Below are 22,352 nucleotides of genomic sequence, written 5' to 3' on the forward strand. Positions count from 1 at the left end.
TGGCCCCAGAGCAGCTCCCTGGCCAGCAGGATGTACAGCCCCGAGCCCAGCTCCCTAACGAGGTCACCAGCCTGCCATTTATCCACTGACACTTCAATGGGGGAAATTGCCTGTGAAAACGAGGTGAATACGTGGGGGAATTAGCGGGAGAGGTGACGGCAGCAAGGCTGAAACAGGAGCCAGTGGGGATGTCACCCACCCTGCAGGGACACTGAGTCACAATGTGCTGGCTGTGGCATGGCAGGGATGGGGACAGCAGCTCTCACTGAGCCTTGATGTGTCTGTACAGCCTGGGCAGCTCTGGCATTGCAGTGTCACCACAGCAGGGCCTCAGTGAAGGGCTCAGCTGGGAACAGGAGCAGGGGCTGAGGGGACATTTCTTTTTTGGCCAGTAACAGGGGAAGGAAATGCTCATGGCTGTTGCATCACAGCCCTCAAACCATCACCTGAGGTGGGAACAGGGTTCTGAGATCTCCTAATGCTGCAGAGGGACTGACTCAGCCCTGCTCCTGGGGGGACATGGCCTCAGGCTCATGGGTCCTGATTTGCTGGTTCCCCACCATAATTCCAGCATAGAGCCTGCTGAGACCCCCCACTATCCAATCTAGACCTTCTCTGGCACAGCTTAAGGCCATTTCCTCTTGTCCTATCTTCTATTTGTGAGAAGAGACCCAGCATTGGCACACCCACCTCACCTGGGGTGTACAAATCCATCTTCCAGACCTGAACACCAGTGATCCTGAGCAGCCTTGTGCCCTCTGCCAGCCCTCTCCTGGTAACTGGGAAAGCCAGTGCTCCCCAACCCATCCTCACCCCATTTCAAACAGGATCGTCCAAGTCCAGACCCACTATCTACAGAGCCTAGGCAGCCTTTGCAGGAGCCAAAGGTGCCAGAACCAAAGAGGGATTTTGTTCTCAGCTTCACCGGCTCTGCCAGTGGCCAAGCTATTCCTGGGGCAGCACCCAGGAGAGTTTGGCTGCTCTCATCAAGGTTTGTGAGAATGAAGCAGCCACTGCACAGATTTGCTGCCAGAGCAAGGCTGGGTTCAGCCCCTGGGCAGCAAACCCATGGAGAGAGCTGTGCCACAGTGAAACAGAGCCTCACTTTCCCTGGCATCAATGGAACCCAAAATCATAATTTTCCAATTCCCCCAGCACCAAGGTGACACATGCATGTGCTCAAAGGACCTGGCCATGCATCCCCCTCTTCTCAGGATGAAAAAGAAGGGAAACCACTTTTTTTTTTTTGTTACAGATAACCAAAGACTGAAAAGTACTTAAACCCTCACCCACAACCTTTTGCTCATGGAATGGGGCCCCAACCCATTTCATTTCCCTTCCTCCCCCTTCCCAAACAAACAAAACAATCCCCACAACCAAACAAAACCCCCAACCCCAAAACACATGTTCCATTTTCCATATAATAAAACCACGGTGCTCTTAATAACTCCCCTATTTGACAATTTGTTTGGCAACATATGGAAAGCTCTCGTAAACTCTCCCCTTCATAATACAGCAGCAGATGGCAAACACAATCCTCAACACACCACGCTCTCCTGGCAGCCCTAATGGGCTCAGAGGGCTCCTCACCCCACGCCACATCCCTCCAGCTCCACACCTCTCCTTCCCTGAGATTACCCAGACAGCTCCAGTGGCAGCTATTTAAAAACTGAAGCAATTTTCTGGTTTGTGCACAGAGCTGACTTTTCCCTTTTGATTGATTGAGCTGAGTTGTCAAGCATTTCCATGGAGTCGCTAAAAAAGAAAGGTACCCTGGTGGGCACATAAAAACCTGATGCAAAACTTCTAATATGTTTTATTGTAACTTGTACTTCAAAAAGGAAGGGACAACAAAGGTGAACGTATTTTCTTTGTCTGTTACACAAGTCAGGGAGCTGGGACCCGTTTCCTTGGAAAGAGGGTTACAATTAATAGCCAGGTAATTATGGGGCTTTTAGAAAGGAAGGAGAGAAAGAAATAGAGGAAAGGGGGGTGGGGGGAACTCTGACCAGGAGGCTCCTGAGTGGTGCTGCAGGGATGTTGTGCAGGGTGTGCTGCTGTCACCTGCCAAGCCTGGTGAGCGTCTTGCGGTGGCCCTGAGCATCCCGTGGTCACTCCAACAATCCCAGGGCTACCCTGAGCTTCCACAGCCACTCTGAGCACATTTTGGCGCCCTGGGCACCTTGTGGCTACCCCACACCCGCTCCTACCTTGGCATACTCCATCAGCTCACGGCGGCCAGGAAAGCGCTGGTAAAACTCAGGCAGCCTCCACGGTGCTACAACCTGGCAGGAGAGCAGGAGATGAGAATCCCCTGCCCTCTTGTAGCCCCTGGGAGCCAAGACCAACAGGGTGTTGCTCCCCAGCTGAAATTTAATCTCCCAGCACAAGGTGGGAGTAAACCAAACCCCGGCCCTAACCAGGCACTGGATGCAGAGGGAAACAGGCAGCATTGATTATCCAGCAGCTGCCTTGGTGCTGTCTCCTCTGTGGCCTCGTGGTGTTTGGGGTAAAAATAGGTCAATTAAGGATCATTAGAGCCCCCTGAAATGCCAAAACGTGGCTGCGTGCAGCTGGTGGCTTGTTAAAGTGAGGCAGGGCCGTTTGCAGGGGTGTTAAAGCAGAATTGCCAGCAGCTGCAGAGGGCCAGGAGCCCGGCAGTGGGGAGGCAGGGGATGGGTTTGGGTGCCTTACCTTGATCTTGGGACACAGGGCATAGCAGCTGAGCTCAAACCGAACCTGGTCATTGCCCTGGAACAGGAAAGGAGGTGCTGAGGGGTCACCCCAGCCCAGGGTGTGACACACACACACAATCACATTCAGCCTCTGAGGAGCTGCTTGGCTCCAGCCACAGCTTCCCCTGGTGGTGTTGAAAACCTTGGGCACAGAGGGCAAGGATTCTCCATCCTGATCATTCCTGGTCCATCTCCACGACTGGTTTGGACCCCAAGCCACCTTTCCTATAGCTCTTGGCGTGTGTTCACACCAGATTTGGGTATTTTTTCCCCCAAAGACATCAAAGGACAAAGAAGGAAGAGGGCAAGGTGGGGGTAAGACCACAGCGAGCAGAGGGATGCAGAAACTCATCATTAAACAGCTCCAAACCTCCCTTTACCTTAATTGTCCCTTGCTGATTAGATCCCACTAATGAGTCCAGGTAGCTGGGAAGGGGCAGGGAGCAGCAGGAAGGCTGGGAATTACGAGCACTTCCAAGGGAATAGCACTCACCGAAACCAATGTTCCACCCTCACCACGGGGTGTAAGGACCCCCATTCCCTGCCGTGGGCCTGAGGATACATTTACACCGGGCTGGGCATTCCCACAGGACTATTACACACATCCAGCAGAGCACTCAGCTCCCTCCCGGGCCCGGCACTCTCCATCTGCTCGGCAGCAGCGGGACCCACACCCCAGATGGTCCCATCTGAGGCTCCGCAGCCGGCTCGAGTTACCGGCAGTCCGTCCGTCCGTCCGTCCGTCCCTGCCCCTGCCCGCGGCTTAATGGCTGAGGGAGTGCAGCCACCGGGGTGCCCCTGTGCCGTGGCTTGAGAGGGAGTGAGCTTTTTGGGGTGCTGGAAGTGTCTCAGGCCAAACCATGACACCCTGCCAGCAGGGAGGGCTGGTGGCACCTGGAGCCGAGGGGACACCGTGGTGCTGGAGGTGTGTTAATCCAGGGCACCTTTTCAAGAAAAGCTTGGTGGGGATAGATAGGATGGACAGAAAGGGGTGCAGGGACCCGATTGCAGCAGGGGAGAGTAATTCCGGGTATGTAGCCCCCACCCCATCTCCTGAGTGCTGGCAAGCCCCTCGGCAATCTCCTGGCTGCATTTAACATCCCCTATCTAGCAGGCTCCCCACCATGGGGACCCCCAAACCCAGTGCGATCCCCCTGGGGACCCTGAGGACCTGGCCTTAGCCCAAGGCAGGGGCTGTGGGAGGAGGAGAAGGAGGCACCCGGCAGGTCCTGGGTTCACCCTCGCCTGTCCCAGGTGTCCCGGGAGTGACCCACGGCCACGTCCCGCAGGTCCCACGGCCCCACCGCGGCCCCCGAGGGGGATTCCCCCTCCCCAGGAACGGGCTGGCCCCGAGCATCCCCTATCCACGGTCTCTGGCTGCCTCTAGCGGCAAAGCGTCCTCCCTGCGGCCGGCGGGGACCGCGGGGACGGGGACAACTGGGATAGGGACCGGCACAAACGGGATAGGAACAGGGACAGAGACAAGCGGGATAGGGACTGGCACAGCCGGGATAGGGACAAAAACGGGGATAGGGACCCCATCAATCGGGATTAGGGACGGGGATAGGGACTGGTACAACGGGGATAGCGACAGGAACAACCGGGACAGGGACTGGCACTACCGAGACATGGACAGGAATGGAGACAGGGGCCGGGAGAGCTAGAACTGGGGACAGGAATGGGGACAGACTCTGGGACAGTCGCAGCAATTCCAGGACACCCCTAACCACGTCAGGTTGTGCTGGCCAGGAGTCTCAGCTGGCTCCTGGCCCGGGCAGCCCCAGCATTTTGAAATCCTTGCCAGACACTCAGCTGTGACTCCAACCTTCCCAACAGCGAGACGGAACCGAAATTGGGCACAGAAATCCCAGAAGCGAGGAGGAAGTGTTGAAACACGGCTGAGTTTTGCACAGATCCCCTAAAACACCCCATGCACCCCTCCTGGCACCCCCAGCTCGCCCTGCAGACCGAGCAGCTCCCCCAGTCCAGCACATTGAGCCCTCCCTGCTCGGTGCCCGTGCCCCCTGCTCACCTTGCCCGTGGCCCCGTGGGCGATGTAGGCAGCTCGCTCCTGCTGGGCGATGCCCACCAGCCCCCGGGCAATGCAGGGCCGTGCCAGGGCCGTGCCCAGCAGGTACCGATCCTCGTAGAGCGCGTTGGCCTGCACTGCCGGCCAGATGAAGCTCTCCACGAACTCCCTGCTGACGTCCTCGATGTAAACCTGCCAGCAGAGGGACCCTGATGGAAGGGCTGCTGCAGGGGAAATCCACTCCGCAGTTTTAGGAACTGTGCAGCAAAAATCTCTTTGCTTCTCTTTTCCTAAATGGCACTATAAGGCTTTGGGGCAAATCCTCTGGAGAAGGATTTCTCATGGGCACAATCCCCTCTCTGGGGTATGTGAGACCCCCATGGTGGGCAGCAAGGGCAGGGACACTGTGTTACCTTCTTGGCCCCCAGTGCCAGTGCTTTCTTTCGTGCTGCCTCAAAATCTTCCTTCTGCCCAATGTTGGCCTGGAAAGGAGTGAAAAGAAAAAAAGACTCAGTGTGAAACAAGGCCACAAAACCCAGAGCAAGTCCAGTTTGGCACAGGGCATTGAGTGTGGTATGACAGAGTCCGTGGTGGCTGCACTTGAGGACACCCAGGATGGGCAGGAGGGGAGTTCCACCCCCTGAGGTGGATATCTCAGGGCCATGCCCTGCTCTGCCAAGCCCCTTGGCTCTGCCCTCCTTCCCTGCCTTCATTAGCACAGGGTCATTAGCTGGCAGGGACAGGCTGTGCCACCCAGGGCTGGCAGCTCAGCAGAGCAGCAGTGAGTTGGGCCATGGTTAACCAGTGTGAGCAGGGTCACATCCACAGCACACACACACAGCAGGACCCCCACGGCCCCCCCAGACCAATGGCCCAGCACCCCCTGCACCCCCAGGGACAGCGCAGAGCTCACCAGGTAGGCGATCACATCGTAGCCCTGCTCCTTCAGCCACACCAGGATGCAGGAGGTGTCGAGCCCCCCGCTGTAGGCCAGGACCACCGTGCCCTTGGGCTGAGCCATGGTGCTGCCAAAGCAAAGGAAAAGGGGGTCATGGAGCCCCTCCTGCCCTTACTGCAGCCACCAGCCACAGCATCAGGAAGGATCAGCTGAAGCAGGGAGCCAGGGCAGGGCTGGGGGCAAGGGGAAAAGCCACAGCACTGTGATCACGGCCAGGTTGTGGCTCTCAGCCAGGGAGGACACCCTGCCTGTGCACCAACCTGTGCACCCTGAGGTGGCTGGACAACGGAGGAGCCCAGGGCGGCCAGGAGGGTGGTATGGCTCTTACCTTTTCTCCATGCTGGCAGCCCCAGCACAGCCTGCCCCACGCTCTGCACGTGCCCTGCAGTGCTGGGGAGGAAGGGCTCAGGCACCGTGGCAGAGGCACAGCTCAGTGCCCTGCTCTGGCACCCCCCAGCACGTCCTGCCCATCTGCAGAGCTGCCACAGGCTCAGCCCCCTGTGCCCATCAGGACTGCAGGGCTGAGGGGTTTGGCAGCATCTAGAGCCCAGCCCAGCCCCACGTTTAATTAATGCTTACAGAGCATTTATTCTAATTGTGCTACAGTGGTTTCTGCCAGCACCAAACACCTACGTGGGGATTCAGCACCTTTCACCCTCCAGCCAAGGATACCGAGGACTTCAGCCAACAACAGGAGAGGTGAAGGGCGCAGCAGCCTGGATCTCAGGAGGGTTGGGGCTCCCGGGCAGGAAGGGGCTCTGGACTGTCCCAGCAGTCCCCGGGGACAGGAATGTCCCCAGGCTGTGAATCCCGGGGCCCCACGAGGAGGCGATGCCAGCTGACCCTTGGCCAGGGCAGGCGGACGTGGAGCCGGCCAAGCCCTGTCCTGAGCCACTTTCACAGCGCTGCTGCTGCTGCCAAGTCAGCACAATCCTGCTCCTGCAGCCGCTCTGGGCCTTGCCCGCCGCTCCGGGCCTTGCCCGCCGCTCCAGGCCGTGCCCGCTGCCCTGGGCCTTGCCCGCCGCTCCGGGCCGTGCCTGCCGCTCCGGGCCGTGCCCACCCAGCATCTCTCCCAGGATGGATGGGGTTATACCAAGGTGTGCTGCAGAGCCAGCATCCCGCGGGGTGAGGCTGGAAGCCAGCCACAGGCAGCTCTAAGCTGCTGTTCCTGCCGGGTTCTCGCTGAGGAACAGAGCTCTGGCAGCCCCGGACCCTTCCCCGAGCCTGCCCGTGCTCGTCGGGCCGTGCCACGCAGGCAGCGCCCGGTGCCCGGGCTTGTGCAAGCAGCATTTCCCTGTGCCAAGCTGGGTCCCTGCCCAGCGAGCTCCAGCCGCCCCTTCCTCACGGGGCATTTACAGGAAGGCAATCGCACCCAAAACGGCCCAGCCCAGCCCTGACGCTGCTCCTGCGGCTCCTTTGGAGACAACTTCCCTCCTTTAGTGCCAAACCCATCCCCGCTGTGGCCACCAGCATCGCTGCTGTCGTTGCCAGCCTGAGTAAGCAGCTCCGAGAGCGGGCACACTCGCTCTACCAGTGGCCCAGCAAGGCGATAGGGAAGGGAAATTCCTCCAAGTTTTGCCTGCTCAGACCCGTCCCGATGTCGCAATGCCCGAGGGGCCGGGGGGCACTTTGTCCCGGAGACGCATCCTGCATCCCAGAGACGGGGTGGGAGCAGCAGCGCTCCCAGCTCGGGAAACACGGCTGGTGCCAAATCTGCCTGCCCAGGAAGGGAGAGCCCCGAAGTTTTGGTGGCAATAAATCAGAGCAAACAAAGCTCGGCGAAGGGGAAGGCGGCGGGACTTTCTCAGCCCTTGTTGTTATTCCGTAGCGATTTCCGTGTGAGCTGGGGCAGGGATTTATTTTGCTGGAGAGGCTGGGGCTGCCCTGCGCCAAAGGAACACGGCGCTTTCGGTTTTAAAACCAAGGAATAAACAGAAAGAGGCGGGGGGGAATAAAAAGGCTGAAACTTTGGTGAAGAGAGGAGCCGTCTTTGCCAGCCGGGTTGCTGCCTGTGGGCTGGGATGGAGCAGGCAGGAGGGGCAAGAATAGGGGCAAAGGCAGGCAGGAGGGACAGGGACAGCTTTTCCAGCAGGAGAGGCATGTGCTCAGTGCTGTTGGGCTTCTCTACTTCGTGGAGGTCCCATTCTGCCCCCCAAAATCCCCAGAGCAGAGAGGGCACGAGGAGATACCAGCTGAGGTCTCAGTTCGCTCCCTGAGATGGCCAAGGGGACCCTCAATGAAATGGGACTCACTTGGAAACTCCCCACTTATCCCGAACTGAGCTGGGAAGGGTTTGACTGCAGTCTGCACCGTGCTGGGAAGGGGCTGGCAGCCCCCTGCCCTGCTCCACACCCAGGGCTGGGGAACACCCGTGGGTGGGTGGAAATGGGACAGACAGGATAAGGGGACAGACAGGATGAGGAGACAGACAGCATGAGGGGACATCCCCCAGGGCAAAGCCCCCCTTTCCCCTCTCCCCCCGTGCCGTGCCCACACTCACTCACTCACTCCCGGCGTCCGGCTGCCCTCGGTGCTCTGGGCCGGTGCCTGGAGCATCCTCCCCCTCCCGCTGCTCCTTTGTACCGGGCTCGGGCGGGCGGAGCCGCCGCAGGACAGCCCCTTCTTGGGCACCGTCCCGGGAGAGGCCCGGAGCTCCTCCTGCCCCGCAGAACCGGGGGAGAAGCTGACCCTGAGATGGAACCAGTGCCCAGCCCCAGCCCCTGCAGGGCTGCCCTGGCTGCTGCCACAGCTCTCCCACTTCTCCTGAGCTTCTCAGCAACCTCCACAGAGCACCCATGGAGCCTCCTGCCCCTGAGGAGAGAGAAAATGGGGACAGAGGAGAGATGGCAGCACCTGGCTTTCCTCCCCAGACAGCAAGGAGGGGAAGGTTGGGTTTATCTGAGCCTCCATCAAGAGGAAATGCAAGGGCCAGGGTAGGCAGGAGGGGACAGGGCAGAGGGCTGTCCATGGGGCCAAACTCACCTTTCCCCACTCACACAGAGCACCCCAGAGCCACAGCAGGCCTGGCTTTGGAGGACAGGAAAGCTCCACCCCAAAGGACAGAGGTTTTTAGGGGAATCTCAGACAGGTGCAGCAAGAGGCAGCTCCAGGGACAGGGTCTGACCACGGAAGGTGCACAGCCACCATCAGCCCCCATGGCCCAGCCCTGGTGGCTGTGGGCTCACATCTCCTGGGGCCAGCAGCCCACATCCCACACCCCACACCATCGGCTGGGACTGAAATGGTGTTTTGGGAACTGCCTCCATGTTCACCATGCGCAGAGAGGCCACGTCCTGCTCTTGCTGCTTGAGGGGTTTGACACCAGGGCAGGATTAGACCTTCAGGGCTGGACATTGGCCTTCTGGCATTGCTACATCCAGACATCCTCCCCTTTATGGGCCAAGGCCAGGCAGGGAGGTGTCCAAGCCTTGGGAATTCTCCCACACACTGAAGGAAGCTGCTTTCTTCAGGCACAGCTAATATTTAGCCACAAAACACCTCTATAAATCAATAAGAGTGCACAGAGACCAAATGGATTAAACAAACAAACAAACAAAAAGACTATTTCAGTTTAATAATGGTTAATGCTGGGGTGTCCCACACCCTCCTCAGCTCAGGGAATCCTTCCCTGCTCCCTGGTGGGACCCTTGCTGGCCACTGCCACCCAGTTCATCCTCCCACCCCCACATTTGGGGACTGACAGTGGCCAAGGCCATCCAAACACACCCAAAGCTGTGTTTGCTCTGGGATTTGGGACCTGATTGCAGAAGATTGGTGGGACATCTTATCCCCCATGGGATCCTGACTCTCCTGCTGAGTCAGGGCCCGGCCCTGGGTGAAAGGAACACAGCTGAGAGGGGCAGGGCTGTCTGGGAGGGACACAAGAGGTACAAGCTCAGCATTCCCTGAACCGCTTGCCCCACCGATGGGGTGGGGAGGGACAGGAGGAGAAATGACCCCCTCCTGCCCCTGGGCTGTGTCAGTAAGGGTAGGGCGAGACGGAGATGAGGAGGAGGAAGGTGCTGGGCGCTCGCTGCCCGTCCGGGAGCAGCGCCTGCACCTGCAGCCGGTGTTGGCCGGGCTCCCGCAGCGGCCGCGCGGTGGAGACGATGCCCCGGCCCCGCTCGCTGCGCAGGGCGAAGGGGCTGTGGGGCTCCGGCTCCAGCAGCCGGAACACGGGCCGGTGGCGCAGGGAGGAGGCCGGGGTGAGGCGCAGCACGTCCCGGCGGGCAGCGATGCCCAGGGGCAGGGGCAGCAGCTGGTACTGCAGCGTGGGGGGACCCGCCGGGCCGCAGAACGGGGGGCAGCGCCCCACGCACAGCCTGCGGGAGAGATGGGCAGTGTGGGATGTGGGGGGTGTTGGAGAATGGGCAGGACACTCGGGGGAGTGGTGGGATGGGCAGAGCGGGATGGGCACTCCCAGCCCCACAGCAGGACTCACCCCGGGCTGGAGCCCCGCCGGTACCCAGCCGGGCACGGCACGTCCGTGCAGAGGGCACCTCCGCGCGTGTTGAAGCACATCTGGCTCGGGCCACACTGGATCGTGCCCTCTGTGCACTCATCCACATCTGCAGGGACACAGGGGACAGCTCTGGGGTGGCTGAGATGGGGGTTCAATCCCCAGCCCCCCCACATCTGCCTGGACACTGAGGCAGGGAGACATGAGCACTGACAATGGGGATCTGGGAACAACCTTCCTGAGAAAGGAGAAAGACTTGCAGCCCCAAAGAGGTGACACCCAGGGCACCATGGGGACGGGGCACCCCCCTGGCACCCCTGCACTGACCGTGGCAGGTTTTCCCATTGGACAGCAGCCGGTAGCCAGAGGGGCAGAGGCAGCTGTAGCTGCCCGGGCTGTTCCTGCACTCGTGCTGGCACTGGTGCGGTGTCTGACACTCGTCGAGATCTGTGGGAGGAGAGGGGTGAAGGCAAGAGGGGAGGGTCAGTCCCCTCTGGTGCCACTGCCCTGGGCCAGCCTTGTTGCAGACATCTTTCATGAAAAATCCTTTCCTGGGGATTTTTTCCTCCTGAGAAGCTGAGAGGCCTCAGGAATAAAATGTAAACATTGATTATCTGCTGCTGTGGAATGCAACAGGTGGATCTTTGATTGGCCCATGTTAGATGTTTGTAAATAATGGCCAATCACAGTCAGCTGGCTTGGACAGAGAGCCCGAGCCACAAGCCTTTGTTATCATTCTGTCCTATTCTATTCTTAGCTAGCCTTCTGATGAAATCCCTTCTTCTATTCTTTTAGTATAGTTTTAATATAATATATATCATAAAATAATAAATCAGCCTTCTGAAACATGGAGTCAGATCCTCATCTCTTCCCTCACCCTCAGACCCCTGTGAGCACGGTCACACAGCCTGGCTCTCACCTCCCCTTCCCAGCCCAGCAAAAACCACAGGGCACAAAGCGATGGACAGGGCAGCAAGGAGGACACCAGGCACCTTTTGGGGACAAAGTAATCTCTGAACTCCCTTCAACACCCTTCCCCAAGCACGCTCACCAGTGCAGGTGCCATTCCTCCTGACGTAGCCCGTGGGGCAGGGCGGGCCCCGGGCTCCCCTCGCAGCATCCTTGGCCACACGGCGCAGGGCCAGCTGGCTGTACCGGGACCGTCCCCGCGGGCGGCTGCTCGGGCCCTGCCGGCCCTGGGGAGTGTCCCAGGGCTCGCTGCTGGCCGTGTCCCCTCCCTCCATCCCCGCGGTGCCGCAGCGCCCGCCCGGCAGCACGGCCTGGCCAGCGGGGCACAGGCACTCGTAGGAGCCCCGCAGGTTGCGGCACTCGAAGGCGCACGGAGGGGGGAAATTCAGGCACTCGTTGATATCTGGGGGAGGAAAGAAGTGGGGAGCTGCGGCTGGATGGAGGCATGAGGCTGGAACAGGGCAGTTGGGGTGACCATGGGCCCTGAGAACCCAGCTCGTACCCAGGCATGGCCAGCCCGTGCCCAGCGTGCGGTAGCCAGCGGGGCAGGAGCAGCTGTAGGAGCCAGCAATGTTCTGGCAGACCTGGTTGTAGCGGCAGGCATGGGATCCCTCGGTGCATTCATCAACATCTGGGGACAGAGAACACCGTTAGGGGGACAGGGAAGTGCCACTAGGTCCCCTTGCCATCCTTGTGCCCCCTCAGAAAGCATCCATACCCATGCAGTACAGCTGCCCGGGGTCCGGGGTGAAGCCCAGTGGGCACTGGTCTCTGTCAGCCCCTGTGAAATAGAGCAGAGAGAATGTGACATGCCACTGCAGGGACATGGCCTTTGCACCCTCCCAGACACCCAGAATGACCACAGATCTCCATCCCCACACTTGGCACTCCCCTGTTCACCTGCATCGAGCCAGGCACGGAGCTGGAAGCGCAGCTCCTGCTTGGCTGGGTCATAGGAGGCTCTGATGGCTCTGGCCCGCAGCTGCTGCACCCGGGGGGGCTGTGGGCCCACGGGGGGCTCGAACACGATGGTGTGGTTGCAGTGGGCACGGAGGAGGCGCCCATCCCGCAGGAAGCTCTGCACCGAGCCCCCCGAGAGCTGCCCCGCGCCCGTCCGCACGTAGCGCTCGCTGAAATCCTGGGGAGAGGCAGGGAAAGGGTCGGGCCATGCACCCCAGTGCTCCCGGCACGGCAGCCGTAGTTCCATGGGGATAAAGGGCAGGGGCAGCACCTGCAGCAGCAGCACGGCATCGCCCAAGCCCTCGGGCACGGAGCCGCTGATGACGCTGTCCAGCCGCAGAGCGCCAGCGCCGCCCGCGCCCCGGGCCCGGTGGGTGACACGCAGGAGCTCCCCTGCCAGGGGGGACAGCGATCAGCACCCACAGCACCCCACACACAGCTGCGCTCTGGATCAGCACGGTGCATGGGGGAGGTGGAGGCTGAGCTGTCTGGGACCCCTCACCTGTGGCAAAGTGCAGCAGGGACTCGTGCTGGAAGGTGCCCCGAGTGAGCAGGAGCCCGTTCTGGGCTGCCCCGCGGGGCTGGGCCAAGGACCAGTAAATGGGAGTGATGATGGTCACCAGCACCCGCATCAGCGGCCCTGGGGATGGGGAAGAAAGGGTAGAAAGGGTGTCACCATGGAGCCAGCACCCTCCTGGGGCACCCAGGATGTCCCGTGTCACAGACATCTTTAATGAAAAATCCTTTCCTTAGGATTTTTTCTCCTGAGAAGCCTGATAAGCCTCAAGAACAAAATGTAAACAATGATTATCTGCTGCTGTGGAATGGAACAGGTGCATCTGTGATTGGTCTCATAGAGTTGTTTCTAATTAATGGCCAATCACAGTCAGCAGGCTCGGACTTCTGTCTGAGCCACAAGCCTTTGTTATCATTCTTTCTTTTTCTATTCTTAGCTGGCCTTCTGATAAAATCCTTTGTTCTATTCTTTTAGTAAGGTTTTAATATAATATGTATCATAAAATAATAAACCAGCCTTCTGAAACATGGAGTCAGATCCTCATCTCTTCCCTCATCCTAAGACCCCTGTGAACATGGTCACAGTCCCATCCCTCCTTGCTCACAGTGGAAGGTTTGGGGGAAAAAAAGTTTGATTTTGGGGAAAAAAAAAGGAAATAAAAACATTTCCCCCAAGATTTACATCTGACAGAGGTCAAAACTCTTACAAGGGTGAGGGTAGAAATGTCCACCCACCTATGGCAGGTGGGATGCTCCCAATACTGCTCTGGAGGGTGCTGGTGCTGGATTCAGAGTCCCCCAACACGCTGGCATCAAGGCTGGACACACCGAGCTCGTGGCCATTGATGACACCAACCAGGCTGCCCCGCACCTGGTGCAGCTCCCCTGGGCCAAAGGGGATCAGGGTCAGGTCAGGCAGCAGCGCTGGGACTGCACTCCCTTGCCTGGCTCCCCTCTCACTAATTTGCATGTCAAAAAAAATCTCATTTTCTGGAGGTGAAAGCAGCCAGAGCAAGGCAGGCAGTGTCCCTGCCTGGCTGCAGCAGCCCCCAGGGACCCCGTGGCTCCAGGCACAGTGCCACGTTGACAAGGGATGTTGTGAGTGTGGCCCTGTGCCTCGTCACACCGACAGGCACTGACACCCCCAAACCCTGCTCTGTATCAGCCTCAAGGCCCTGGCAGAGCCCCAGGCTTTTATTTGCTTCTCCAGCGTGCCTGGCAACGAAATGCCACCAGCCACACAAGGGCAGACCGGGCACTTCCTCCAGCCTGACTCTCTGCTCCCGAGGGGCAGCAGGACAGGATGTGTCTGTGCGCTCAGCAGAGCCCCTGGGAGAGGGGAATTCAATCACAGCAAAGGCAGGAAGGCTGAGGAGAGGCAAGTGAGGGAGAGGCTGCTCGGGACAGGCCCTGCTTGGGCTCCAGCTGGGCAGCGCAGGAGAGGAGAGGACAAGGCAGAGTTTGAATCTCGGGGGTAGAACCAGCAAGGCAATGTCAGGGTGGAGGTCTCAGCCTGCAGGAACAGCCCTGCAGGGGCAGGACAGGCACCCACCTCGCACATCCAGCGAGGCGTGGGCGGCAGCAGAGCCCAGGGCATTGCGGGCCAGGCAGGAGTAGCTGCCGGCGTCACGGTGGGTGACAGAGGGCAGCAGCAGGGTGGCATTGGGCAGGACACGAGCCTGGGGACCCTCGGGCAGGGGCTCCCCGTCCCGCTGCCACTCCACGGAGGGGGTGGGCTCGCCTGACACGGCACAGTGCAGCAGCACCTGCTGCCCGGCAGGGACCCGCAGCTCTGCTGGTGTCACTGTCACCACCGGGGCACCTGGCAGGGAAAGGGTGCAGGTAGTGATGCAGCACTCCCCACAGGGCAGGGGGAGGTGGAGGGGCTGAGAGGCGACATAGTTAAATGCAATCCCTTAAAATAAGGGTGTAGAAGGGGCCAGCACTCACTCTGCAGAACGAGGGTGACAACTTTTGCTGCTGTGCCCGCGTCATTCTCCGCCACACACCGGTACTGCCCCACATCGGCGCTCTACAGGACCAACAGCATCAGCACAGCGTTTGCTTTGCCAGGAAAGCACCCTGAAATGTGCCAGCACCCCCTGAGCCCCGCTCACCCTCACAGCACGGATGGACAGAGATCCATTCTGCAGCTGGTGCAGGCGTCCATGGGCCACCACGGGCACCCCGTCCTTGCTCCAGCGGATGAGGGGCTCGGGGTGACCCTGGGCGTGGCAGTGCAGGAGGACATCACCTCCGGAGCGCTCCACCTGGTACGAGCTGGCGTCCCCCTGTATGACGGGTGCCTCTGGGAAAGGGATGGCAGAGGAGAGGGGCTGGCCGGGCATCGGAACTCAGTGCATCCCTCCGGGAGCCCAGAGTTGCCAAGGACCCTGCCAGGGTGCTCAGAGACCCTGACATGCAGCCCAGAACACCTGGGGATTTGATTCTGACCCCTGGAGCAAGTTACCAGCTTTGTATGAGGACCTGAAAGTCACAGAGGTTTGAATGGTGTGATAATAAGATTATCACAGGGTGAAAATGTAGATTTGGGATTTTTTGTATGGGGGTTTTGGGGACAAGATGGAGGAACTTGGGCATGTCCAGCCTTTCTTCTTCTTGTTCTCCATTTTCTGCAGTGATGTTGGCACTTCGGGATTGGTTTAGAGTAAAGTGCACTGTCTAACACAGGTGATAGGTATTGGGAATTAAGAGTAAATATGTTATACTTAGTTTGTAGTATAAAAGGACAACACCAACTTGGGGGCGGTCACAGTGCCTGTGGCTGCCCTGCTGAGCAGATCTCGGCTGGGCAGAAAGAAAATTTTATAGATAAGAATTAATAAACAACCTCAAGATCGAAAAGTGAAGAGTCCAGACTCGTTCTTCAGTTGCACGGGCCGAAACAGAGACATCAGGGCAGCAATTATCAACAGCAACCCGAGAGCCGGGCTCCCCGGTTTCCCTGCCAGCACCTACCTGTGACAGAGACGAGGACAGTGGCCCTGACGGCCCCGGCGCTGTTCTCGGCGTGGCACACGTAGGTGCCGCTGTCCGTGGGCTCGGCCGCCTCCCGCCGCAGGATGCTCCGCCCGCCGTGCCCCGAGGCGATATCTGCGGGGTGCAAACCCCAAAAAGGGGCATTGGCCATCAGCTGGCTAAACCCTTCATGGCCAGGCATGCTGGCATCCCGGGGACACTGAAAGGTGGGGCCAGGGTGGCACCGGGATGGCATCTCCCCCAGGTTCAGCGTCCCCTGCCCAGGTACCAGTGAGGAGCTGCCCGTTGGCCATCCAGGAGACGCGGGGCTGGGGGCTGCCCGCGGCGGCACACAGCAGCTCCAGCCTCTGGCCCCGGCTCAGGGTGATGTCTGTGGGCAGCTGGGTGAAGGTGGGCAGGGTGTGGATGGACAGGGAGAGCCGGCGGACGGCCCTCCCAGCGGAGTTCACCGCGGTGCAGGAGTAGCTGCCAGCATCTCCTTCCTGTGTGAGGATGAGAGGGAATCACCTTGAGTCTGGGCTGAGCTACAGCTCTGTTGGTTCTTGTGCACCTAAAAAGTCACAGTTTGGACAGAACCACTTTTCCCAGCCCACATTAACAACCTCACACTGCTCCAACCCTCAGTTTGCAACACAGGACTGCACAAGGCTCTCCCTCTACCAGATGCGTCCACAATCAACCAAAAGCTCTTCAGCAGCAGAAGCCGCTTGTTCCTCATCACTCCAACCTCTCAGCGGCCCTGGGGGTCGGTGCTCACCTGGACATCCCGCAGCAGCAGCTCCCCGGAGGGCAGGACCGTGGCCCTCCCGCCCCGCAGCAGCAGCGCTCCCTCCCGGCTCCAGGACACGCGGGGCTCGGGGACACCGCGGGCGGCGCAGGGCAGCAGCACCTCCAGCCCCTGCAGCACCTCCAGCTCCAGCGGGCCCGCAGCGATGGTGGGGGGCACTGTGTGGGACAGAAAAGCGGGGAGAGCAATGATGGGGGCACTGGATGGGACAGAAGGGCAGGGACAGCAATGGTGGGGGCACTGGATGGGATAGAAGGGCAGGGACAGAAATGGTGGGGGGCACTGGATGGGCAGAAGGGCAGGGACAGAAATGGTGGGGGCACTGGATGGGCAGAAGGACAGGGACAGCAGTGATGGGGAACACTGGATGGGACAGAAAAGTGGGGACAGCAATGGTGGAGGGCACTGGATGGGGCAGAATGGCAGGGACAGCAATGATGGGGGGCGCTGGATAGGACAAAAAGGCAGAGACAGTAATTGTGGGGGCACTGGGTGGGACAGAAAAGCAGGGACAGCAATGGTGGGGGCACTGGATGGGGCAGCAATGGCGAGGGGCACTGAGTGGCACAGAAAAGCAGGGACAGCAATCGTGAGGGGCACTGAATGGGGCAGAAAAGTGGGGACAGCAATGATGAGGGCACTGGATGGGGCAGAAGGGCAGGGACAGCAATGATGGGGGGCACTGGGTGGGGCAGAAGGGCAGGGACTTGCTCACAGCTCGGCAGCCCCGTTTTGCTGTGGGGTGCTGGGGAGGGGCTGAGCAGAGCGGGGAGCAGCGGGGCTCTGATGGCCGCTGTACCTTGCACAATGAGCCGGGTCCGCCCCGCAGCGGTGCCCGAGGGGTTGCGGGCCATGCACAGGTAGGTGCCGGCGTCCTCCGGGGCTGCTCGGAGGAGCCGGAGCTGCCCCCTGGGAAGCACCTTCAGCCCAGAGCCTGGCAGAAATGAGGGACAGGATGGGGCAGCACAGCTGAGCCAGGGCACACATGGATGATGGGCAGGGACTGCTTTCCCCACAAAGGTGGCTCCTGCGGCCGCCACACCCACCAAGGACAGCAGCCAGCAGGACCCATGCACAGTGATAAACCCCTGGCACCTCAATCTCCCCCTAGGTAAAGGCTGGCAGGTGATGCGAGTTCTGCCAGCACCAGGGGGCCGGCAGCAATGGTGGGGGCCACTGGATGGGGCAGAAGGGCAGGGACAGCAATGATGGAGGGCACTCTATGGGGCAGAAGGGCATGACACCCCCAAACCCTGCTCTGTATCAGCCTCAAGGTCCTGGCAGAGCCCCAAGCTTTTATTTGCTTCTCCAGCGTGCCTGGCAGCGAAATGCCACCAGCCACACAAGGGGACATGGGGCACCTGGCACTTCCACCAAATGGACAGCAGCCAGCAGGACTTACGCACAGTGACAAACCCCTGGCACCTCAATCTCCCCCTAGGTAAAGGCTGGCAGGTGGTGTGGGCTTTGCCAGCCCCCAGCCCACTCCTGCTCACCTCCAGCGATGCCAACACCATCCTTTTGCCAGGTGACCTCCGGCCGGGGGATGCCTGTGGCCTCGCAGGACAGCACCACGCTGGCATTGACCATCACCATCACCATGCCGGGCAGGGGCTTCAAGGCAGGGGGCTCTGTGGAGGCAGGGAAGTGCCACCCCGGGCAGAGGGCTCAGGACCCGCAGCAGCAGCAGCCCGGGGCTGTGTTTACCGTGCACCGTGAGCCAGAGGTGCTTGCGGGCCGTGCCCGCGGCGCTCCGGGCCGTGCAGGTGTAGCGGCCGGAGTGTGCAGGCAGCGCCTGCCGGATCTCCAGGGCTCCTGCAAAACAGCAGCAGGAGAGGGGAGGTGGCAGCAGGGCTGGCAGGGACCCCTGTCCCCCCCAGGCTGTGCTGCCCCATGCTGTACTGTCGCTATAGAAGGTGAAACAGCACAAGTGCACACTGCTGTTCTCAAGGTGAAGAATAAAAGGGAAGTTTCTTTTCTGACTCTAACATTTATAGTTTTCTAAGAGAGACAGCGGATTGGAGGGTGACAGTGCCACCTCTCCAATGACACTGGACAAACTAACAGTCTATCAACTTTCTCTTCCTTCATAAAGGAATGCAAAACAATGAGTTATTTACAGAAAATGGGTGGGAAAGTTCACTACAAGAATGTCCACATCAGAAGGCTTAGAAAATCTTAAATAAACAGGGTGACACTGTACCTCGGGGCAGGACGCGGTACCCTCCTCCTCTGGTGCCCAGCTGAGCTCCCCCCTTGCTCCAGGACACCGTGGGAGGGGGCACACCCGAGGCGTAGCAGGTGAGGACAGCAGGGGACAGCCGGGTGACAACGACATCCGTGAGGTCATCAGCGATGCTGGGGGGCACTGCAGAATGGAGGGAGGGAGGTTGTCACAGACATCTTTTATGGAAAATCCTTTCCTTAAGATTTTTTCTCCTGATAAGCCTCAAGAACAAAATATAAACAACGATTATCTGCGGCTGTGGAATGCAACAGGTGCATCTGTGATTGGTCTCATAGAGTTGTTTCTAATTAATGGCCAATCACAGTCAGCTAGCTCAGACTCTCTGTCCGAGACAAACTTTTGTCATCATTCTTTCTTTTTCTGTTCTTAGCTAGCCTTCTGATGAAATCCTTTCTTCTATTCTTTTAGTATAGTTTTAATATATGATATATCATAAAATAAGAAATCAAGCCTTCTGAAACATGGAGTCAGATCCTCATGTCTTCCCTCATCCTGAGACCCCTGTGAACACGGTCACAGGAGGTGGGCAGGGTTGCATGGCAAATGTTGAAGAGGATTCTGTCTCTGTTCTTATGGACATGAGTATTTCTCTTTCCCTCCTGTCCACCCCCAAGCCCAGCTCTTGGGTGGGCATCCACCCAGTGTGGGGCTGGAACACACCCAGGTCACAGCCAAGGTGGTGACAGACCCTGGGAAAGCCACTCTCAGCAAGACCCCCAGCCCCAGGAGCTCACCATGCACAGACACGAGGAAAGCCTTTCGAGCCTCCCCAGCAGCGTTGGTGGCGATGCACTCAAACCTGCCCTCGTCCCGGGGAGTGGGGCTGGAGATGAGCAGCGACCCCAAGGACTGCAAACTGTGCGGGCAGAGCACACATCAGCATCACCCTGTGCCCCAGGGAGCAGCAGGAGGGGCAAACCCCACCCTAGAGGGGAACAGGTACCTGTAGGCGCCGGGTGGGAGGTGCAGGCTCAGGGGATGGCCATCCTTCTCCCACCTGACGTGGGGCTCAGGGGACCCCCAGGCGTCACAGCCCAGCGTGGCTGGCTGCTGAGCCAGCAGGGTGAGGTTGGAGGGCCCAGGTGTGATGGCAGGAGGGACTGTGGGAGGGCATGGCAGCCATGAGCAGCGCTGGGTTGCGGAAGGGGGAGGCCAGGGGGATCCATCTGCCTCTCCCGCTTACCCAGCACGTGCAGGTCCAGGCCTCGGCGGTCAGAGCCAGCAGGGCTGGATGCCATGCAGAGGTAATGGCCCAAATCCTGGGCCTGGACAGGGTCAATTTGCAGGGAGCCACCAGGCAGGAGCTGCAATCTGAGGAGGGAGAGCAGGTGAACCTTGTGAGGGCTCTGCATGGCCAGGCTGCATCACACAGGGAGCAGAAGTTGGGAAGGTGACAAGTGCCATTGTAGCCACATGCAGCTCTTGCCCTAAGCTGGTGTGAGGACAGAGCACAGCAATTCACAGGGTGACTGGCACGCTAATCACCTATTGCTGTGGAGGGTGGCACGATCTGAGAGCCATCTCTTGGTGCCACCAACCCACAGAGGCTCATACCTGTCACTCGCGGGCAGGGGCAGCAGCTGGCCGTCCTTGCGCCACGTCACCCGGGGCACGGGCCACCCCTGTGCCCGGCAGGGCAGCACGGCCGAGGTATTCAGCAGCACCTTCACCTCCTGGGGACCCTCCTGGATCTCGGGGGCCACTGTGGCAGCACCCAGAGACAGCACCGAGAGAGTGGGACAAGGCTGGGGGAGGGAGGGAGCCAGCACAGAGCAGCCCTGGGGGCTGGGGGGTGTCCAGCCCTGCCAGCCCTTCACCCAAGAATAAGACAACCCTATAACATCCCACATCCTGGATTTAACTCGGGGCAGGGAAAGGCAGGGAAAGGCAGCACTCACCATGAACCCTCACCCGGCCACGCAGGTCTCTGTCCCCAGGGGTGGCCCTGCAGCTGTACTCGCCACCATCTGCAGCTGTCACCTCCAGGACCTGCAGGAAACGCCCCTGGGCCAAGAGCTGCCTGCGGGCATCCTCCTAAAACCACGGTGAGCCCATCAGCAGGGACCCAGCATCACCCCCAGCACAGCCCCGTGCTGCTGGTGACGGTAGCCAGGCACTGACTGTGACTGTCCCTGTCCCCTCACAGGTACCTGCAGCACGGAGCCCTCCCGGTGCCACTCGATGCTGGGGTGGGGCTCAGCACCCTCTGGGCACTCCAGGAGGAGCTGCCCCCCTGGCACAGCCGTGATGATGGGGATGTCCCCGGTGCTGGCAGTGCTGGGGGGTGCTGTGGGACACGGCCCAGGGGGGTCAGGGGGGGCTGGGCACCCCCATCCCTGTCCCCATCAGTCATGCACAGGCCCCCAGTCTGCAGGACCAGCACTGGGCTCCAGATCCCTCTTTTGGAGCCCACACCAATCCCAAAAAAAGAGGTTCTGCTCTCTGGTCCCCCAGGGGATGGAGCATCCTGCAGCCCCCCCTGCTCCTCGCTGCTCTGAAGGATCACACTACCTTGGATGCTGACATGGAAGCTCCTGCTGTCCTCCCCTGCAGGGCTGGTGGCCAGGCAGGTGTACAAGCCAGCATCAGCCACCTGCACAGCCAGGAGAGGGAAAAATTGAGGCACAAAAAGAAAACCCAGGCAGGGATAAAAAAGTGGAACTCCTACCTCAGTGCTGTCAATGTGGAGGGTGCTCTCATTCCCTGTCACGAGCAAGGGCCCTGCCAGCAGCTGTCCATCCCTCTCCCAGGTGACAGTGGGCATGGGGACACCTGTCACCACACACCTGAGCCCTAGAGGGGTGCCCACAGCGATGGACATCTCAGTGGGATGGGACCCAGCCTCGACACGGGGTGGCTCTGCAAGGCACACAGCAAAGCAGGAGGGCTCATCCCCTTACTGCTCTCAAAAAAATGGCTAAGCTGCCCTTCCCAAATCCCAGAGGGATGGCACGCACCCATCACCACGAGGTGGAAGGCTTTGCTGACCTCCCCCACTTCATTCACCACCAGGCAGGAGTAAATGCCTGCATCAGCTGGAGCCACAGCCACCAGGCTCAGCTGTGGGCCCCCGGGCACCTGGGCCCTCTGCTGCCCCAGGGGCTCCCCGTTCTTCAGCCAGGTCACTGATGGCGCTGGGGACCCGGTGGCTTTGCAGGTGAAGGTGACATCGGAGCCCTGGGCCACCATCTGCTCCTCGCTGCTCTCGGGGCTCTCCAGGACAGGGGGCACTGGGGGGAAAAGGCAGAGAAACCCCGGGCACTGGGGGTGGGTTTGGCCACTCCCTGCTGTCCTGCGTGTCACAGACATCTTTCATGGAAAATCCTTCCCTTAGGGTTTTTCCTCCTGAGAAGCTGAGAGGCCTCAAGAACAAAATGTAAACAATGGTTATCTGCTGCTGTGGAATGCAACAGGTGCATCTGTGATTGGTCTCATGTGGTTGTTTCTAATTAATGGCCAATCACAGTCAGCTGGCTCGGACTCTCTGTGCGAGCCACAAGTCTTTGTTATTCATTCTTTCTTTTTCTGTTCTTAGCTAGTCTTCTGATGAAATCCTTTCTTCTATTCTTTCAGTATACTTTTAATATAATATATATCATTAAATAATAAATCAAGCCTTCTGAAACATGGAGTCAGATCCTCATCCCTTCCCTCATCCTCGGACCCCTGTGAACACGGGGTGAACATGTGT

At 59.6% G+C, this 22,352-nt stretch overlaps 2 protein-coding genes across 6 annotated transcripts in view; both read right to left on the reverse strand.

The window, feature by feature from the left end:
• Window positions 1-8,385, reverse strand: part of ASS1 (argininosuccinate synthase 1) — a 28,072-nt gene extending 19,687 nt beyond the window's left edge. The window contains exons 1-6 of one of the 5 annotated variants that reach the window (XM_054284145.1): window positions 8,223-8,379; window positions 5,678-5,789; window positions 5,178-5,246; window positions 4,768-4,956; window positions 2,695-2,751; window positions 2,211-2,285 (exon numbers count right to left, since the gene is read on the reverse strand). In XM_054284145.1, coding sequence (XP_054140120.1) covers window positions 2,211-2,285; window positions 2,695-2,751; window positions 4,768-4,956; window positions 5,178-5,246; window positions 5,678-5,789; window positions 8,223-8,278 — 558 coding nt within the window. In that variant the 5' untranslated portion in view covers window positions 8,279-8,379. Of the gene's footprint in view, window positions 1-2,210; window positions 2,286-2,694; window positions 2,752-4,767; window positions 4,957-5,177; window positions 5,247-5,677; window positions 5,790-6,050; window positions 6,161-6,355; window positions 6,605-8,222 lie in introns of those variants that run through there. The other 4 variants (XM_054284147.1, XM_054284148.1, XM_054284146.1 and 1 more) reach the window with 4 other exon arrangements.
• A 940-nt stretch (window positions 8,386-9,325) lies between these two features.
• The window catches only part of HMCN2 (hemicentin 2), a 36,635-nt gene continuing 23,608 nt past the window's right edge, over window positions 9,326-22,352 (reverse strand). Inside the window, exons 51-79 of the mRNA XM_054284116.1 lie at window positions 21,619-21,891; window positions 21,330-21,520; window positions 21,173-21,254; window positions 20,812-20,948; window positions 20,560-20,695; window positions 20,216-20,363; window positions 19,845-19,972; window positions 19,605-19,761; window positions 19,396-19,517; window positions 18,617-18,781; window positions 18,121-18,228; window positions 17,910-18,044; window positions 17,213-17,347; window positions 16,384-16,571; window positions 15,895-16,108; window positions 15,606-15,740; window positions 14,744-14,934; window positions 14,577-14,658; window positions 14,179-14,448; window positions 13,362-13,511; window positions 12,613-12,750; window positions 12,382-12,503; window positions 12,051-12,288; window positions 11,869-11,931; window positions 11,653-11,781; window positions 11,233-11,553; window positions 10,509-10,628; window positions 10,164-10,290; window positions 9,326-10,044 (exon numbers count right to left, since the gene is read on the reverse strand). Coding sequence (XP_054140091.1) covers window positions 9,702-10,044; window positions 10,164-10,290; window positions 10,509-10,628; window positions 11,233-11,553; window positions 11,653-11,781; window positions 11,869-11,931; window positions 12,051-12,288; window positions 12,382-12,503; window positions 12,613-12,750; window positions 13,362-13,511; window positions 14,179-14,448; window positions 14,577-14,658; window positions 14,744-14,934; window positions 15,606-15,740; window positions 15,895-16,108; window positions 16,384-16,571; window positions 17,213-17,347; window positions 17,910-18,044; window positions 18,121-18,228; window positions 18,617-18,781; window positions 19,396-19,517; window positions 19,605-19,761; window positions 19,845-19,972; window positions 20,216-20,363; window positions 20,560-20,695; window positions 20,812-20,948; window positions 21,173-21,254; window positions 21,330-21,520; window positions 21,619-21,891 — 4,748 coding nt within the window. The 3' untranslated portion in view covers window positions 9,326-9,701. The remainder of the gene's footprint in view (window positions 10,045-10,163; window positions 10,291-10,508; window positions 10,629-11,232; window positions 11,554-11,652; window positions 11,782-11,868; window positions 11,932-12,050; window positions 12,289-12,381; window positions 12,504-12,612; window positions 12,751-13,361; window positions 13,512-14,178; window positions 14,449-14,576; window positions 14,659-14,743; window positions 14,935-15,605; window positions 15,741-15,894; window positions 16,109-16,383; window positions 16,572-17,212; window positions 17,348-17,909; window positions 18,045-18,120; window positions 18,229-18,616; window positions 18,782-19,395; window positions 19,518-19,604; window positions 19,762-19,844; window positions 19,973-20,215; window positions 20,364-20,559; window positions 20,696-20,811; window positions 20,949-21,172; window positions 21,255-21,329; window positions 21,521-21,618; window positions 21,892-22,352) is intronic.

Source organism: Melozone crissalis, unplaced genomic scaffold (genome assembly GCF_028551555.1).
Source record: "Melozone crissalis strain CALT ecotype California unplaced genomic scaffold, PUWL_Pcris_2 ptg000041l_1, whole genome shotgun sequence".
Taxonomy (NCBI): Eukaryota; Metazoa; Chordata; class Aves; order Passeriformes; family Passerellidae; genus Melozone; species Melozone crissalis.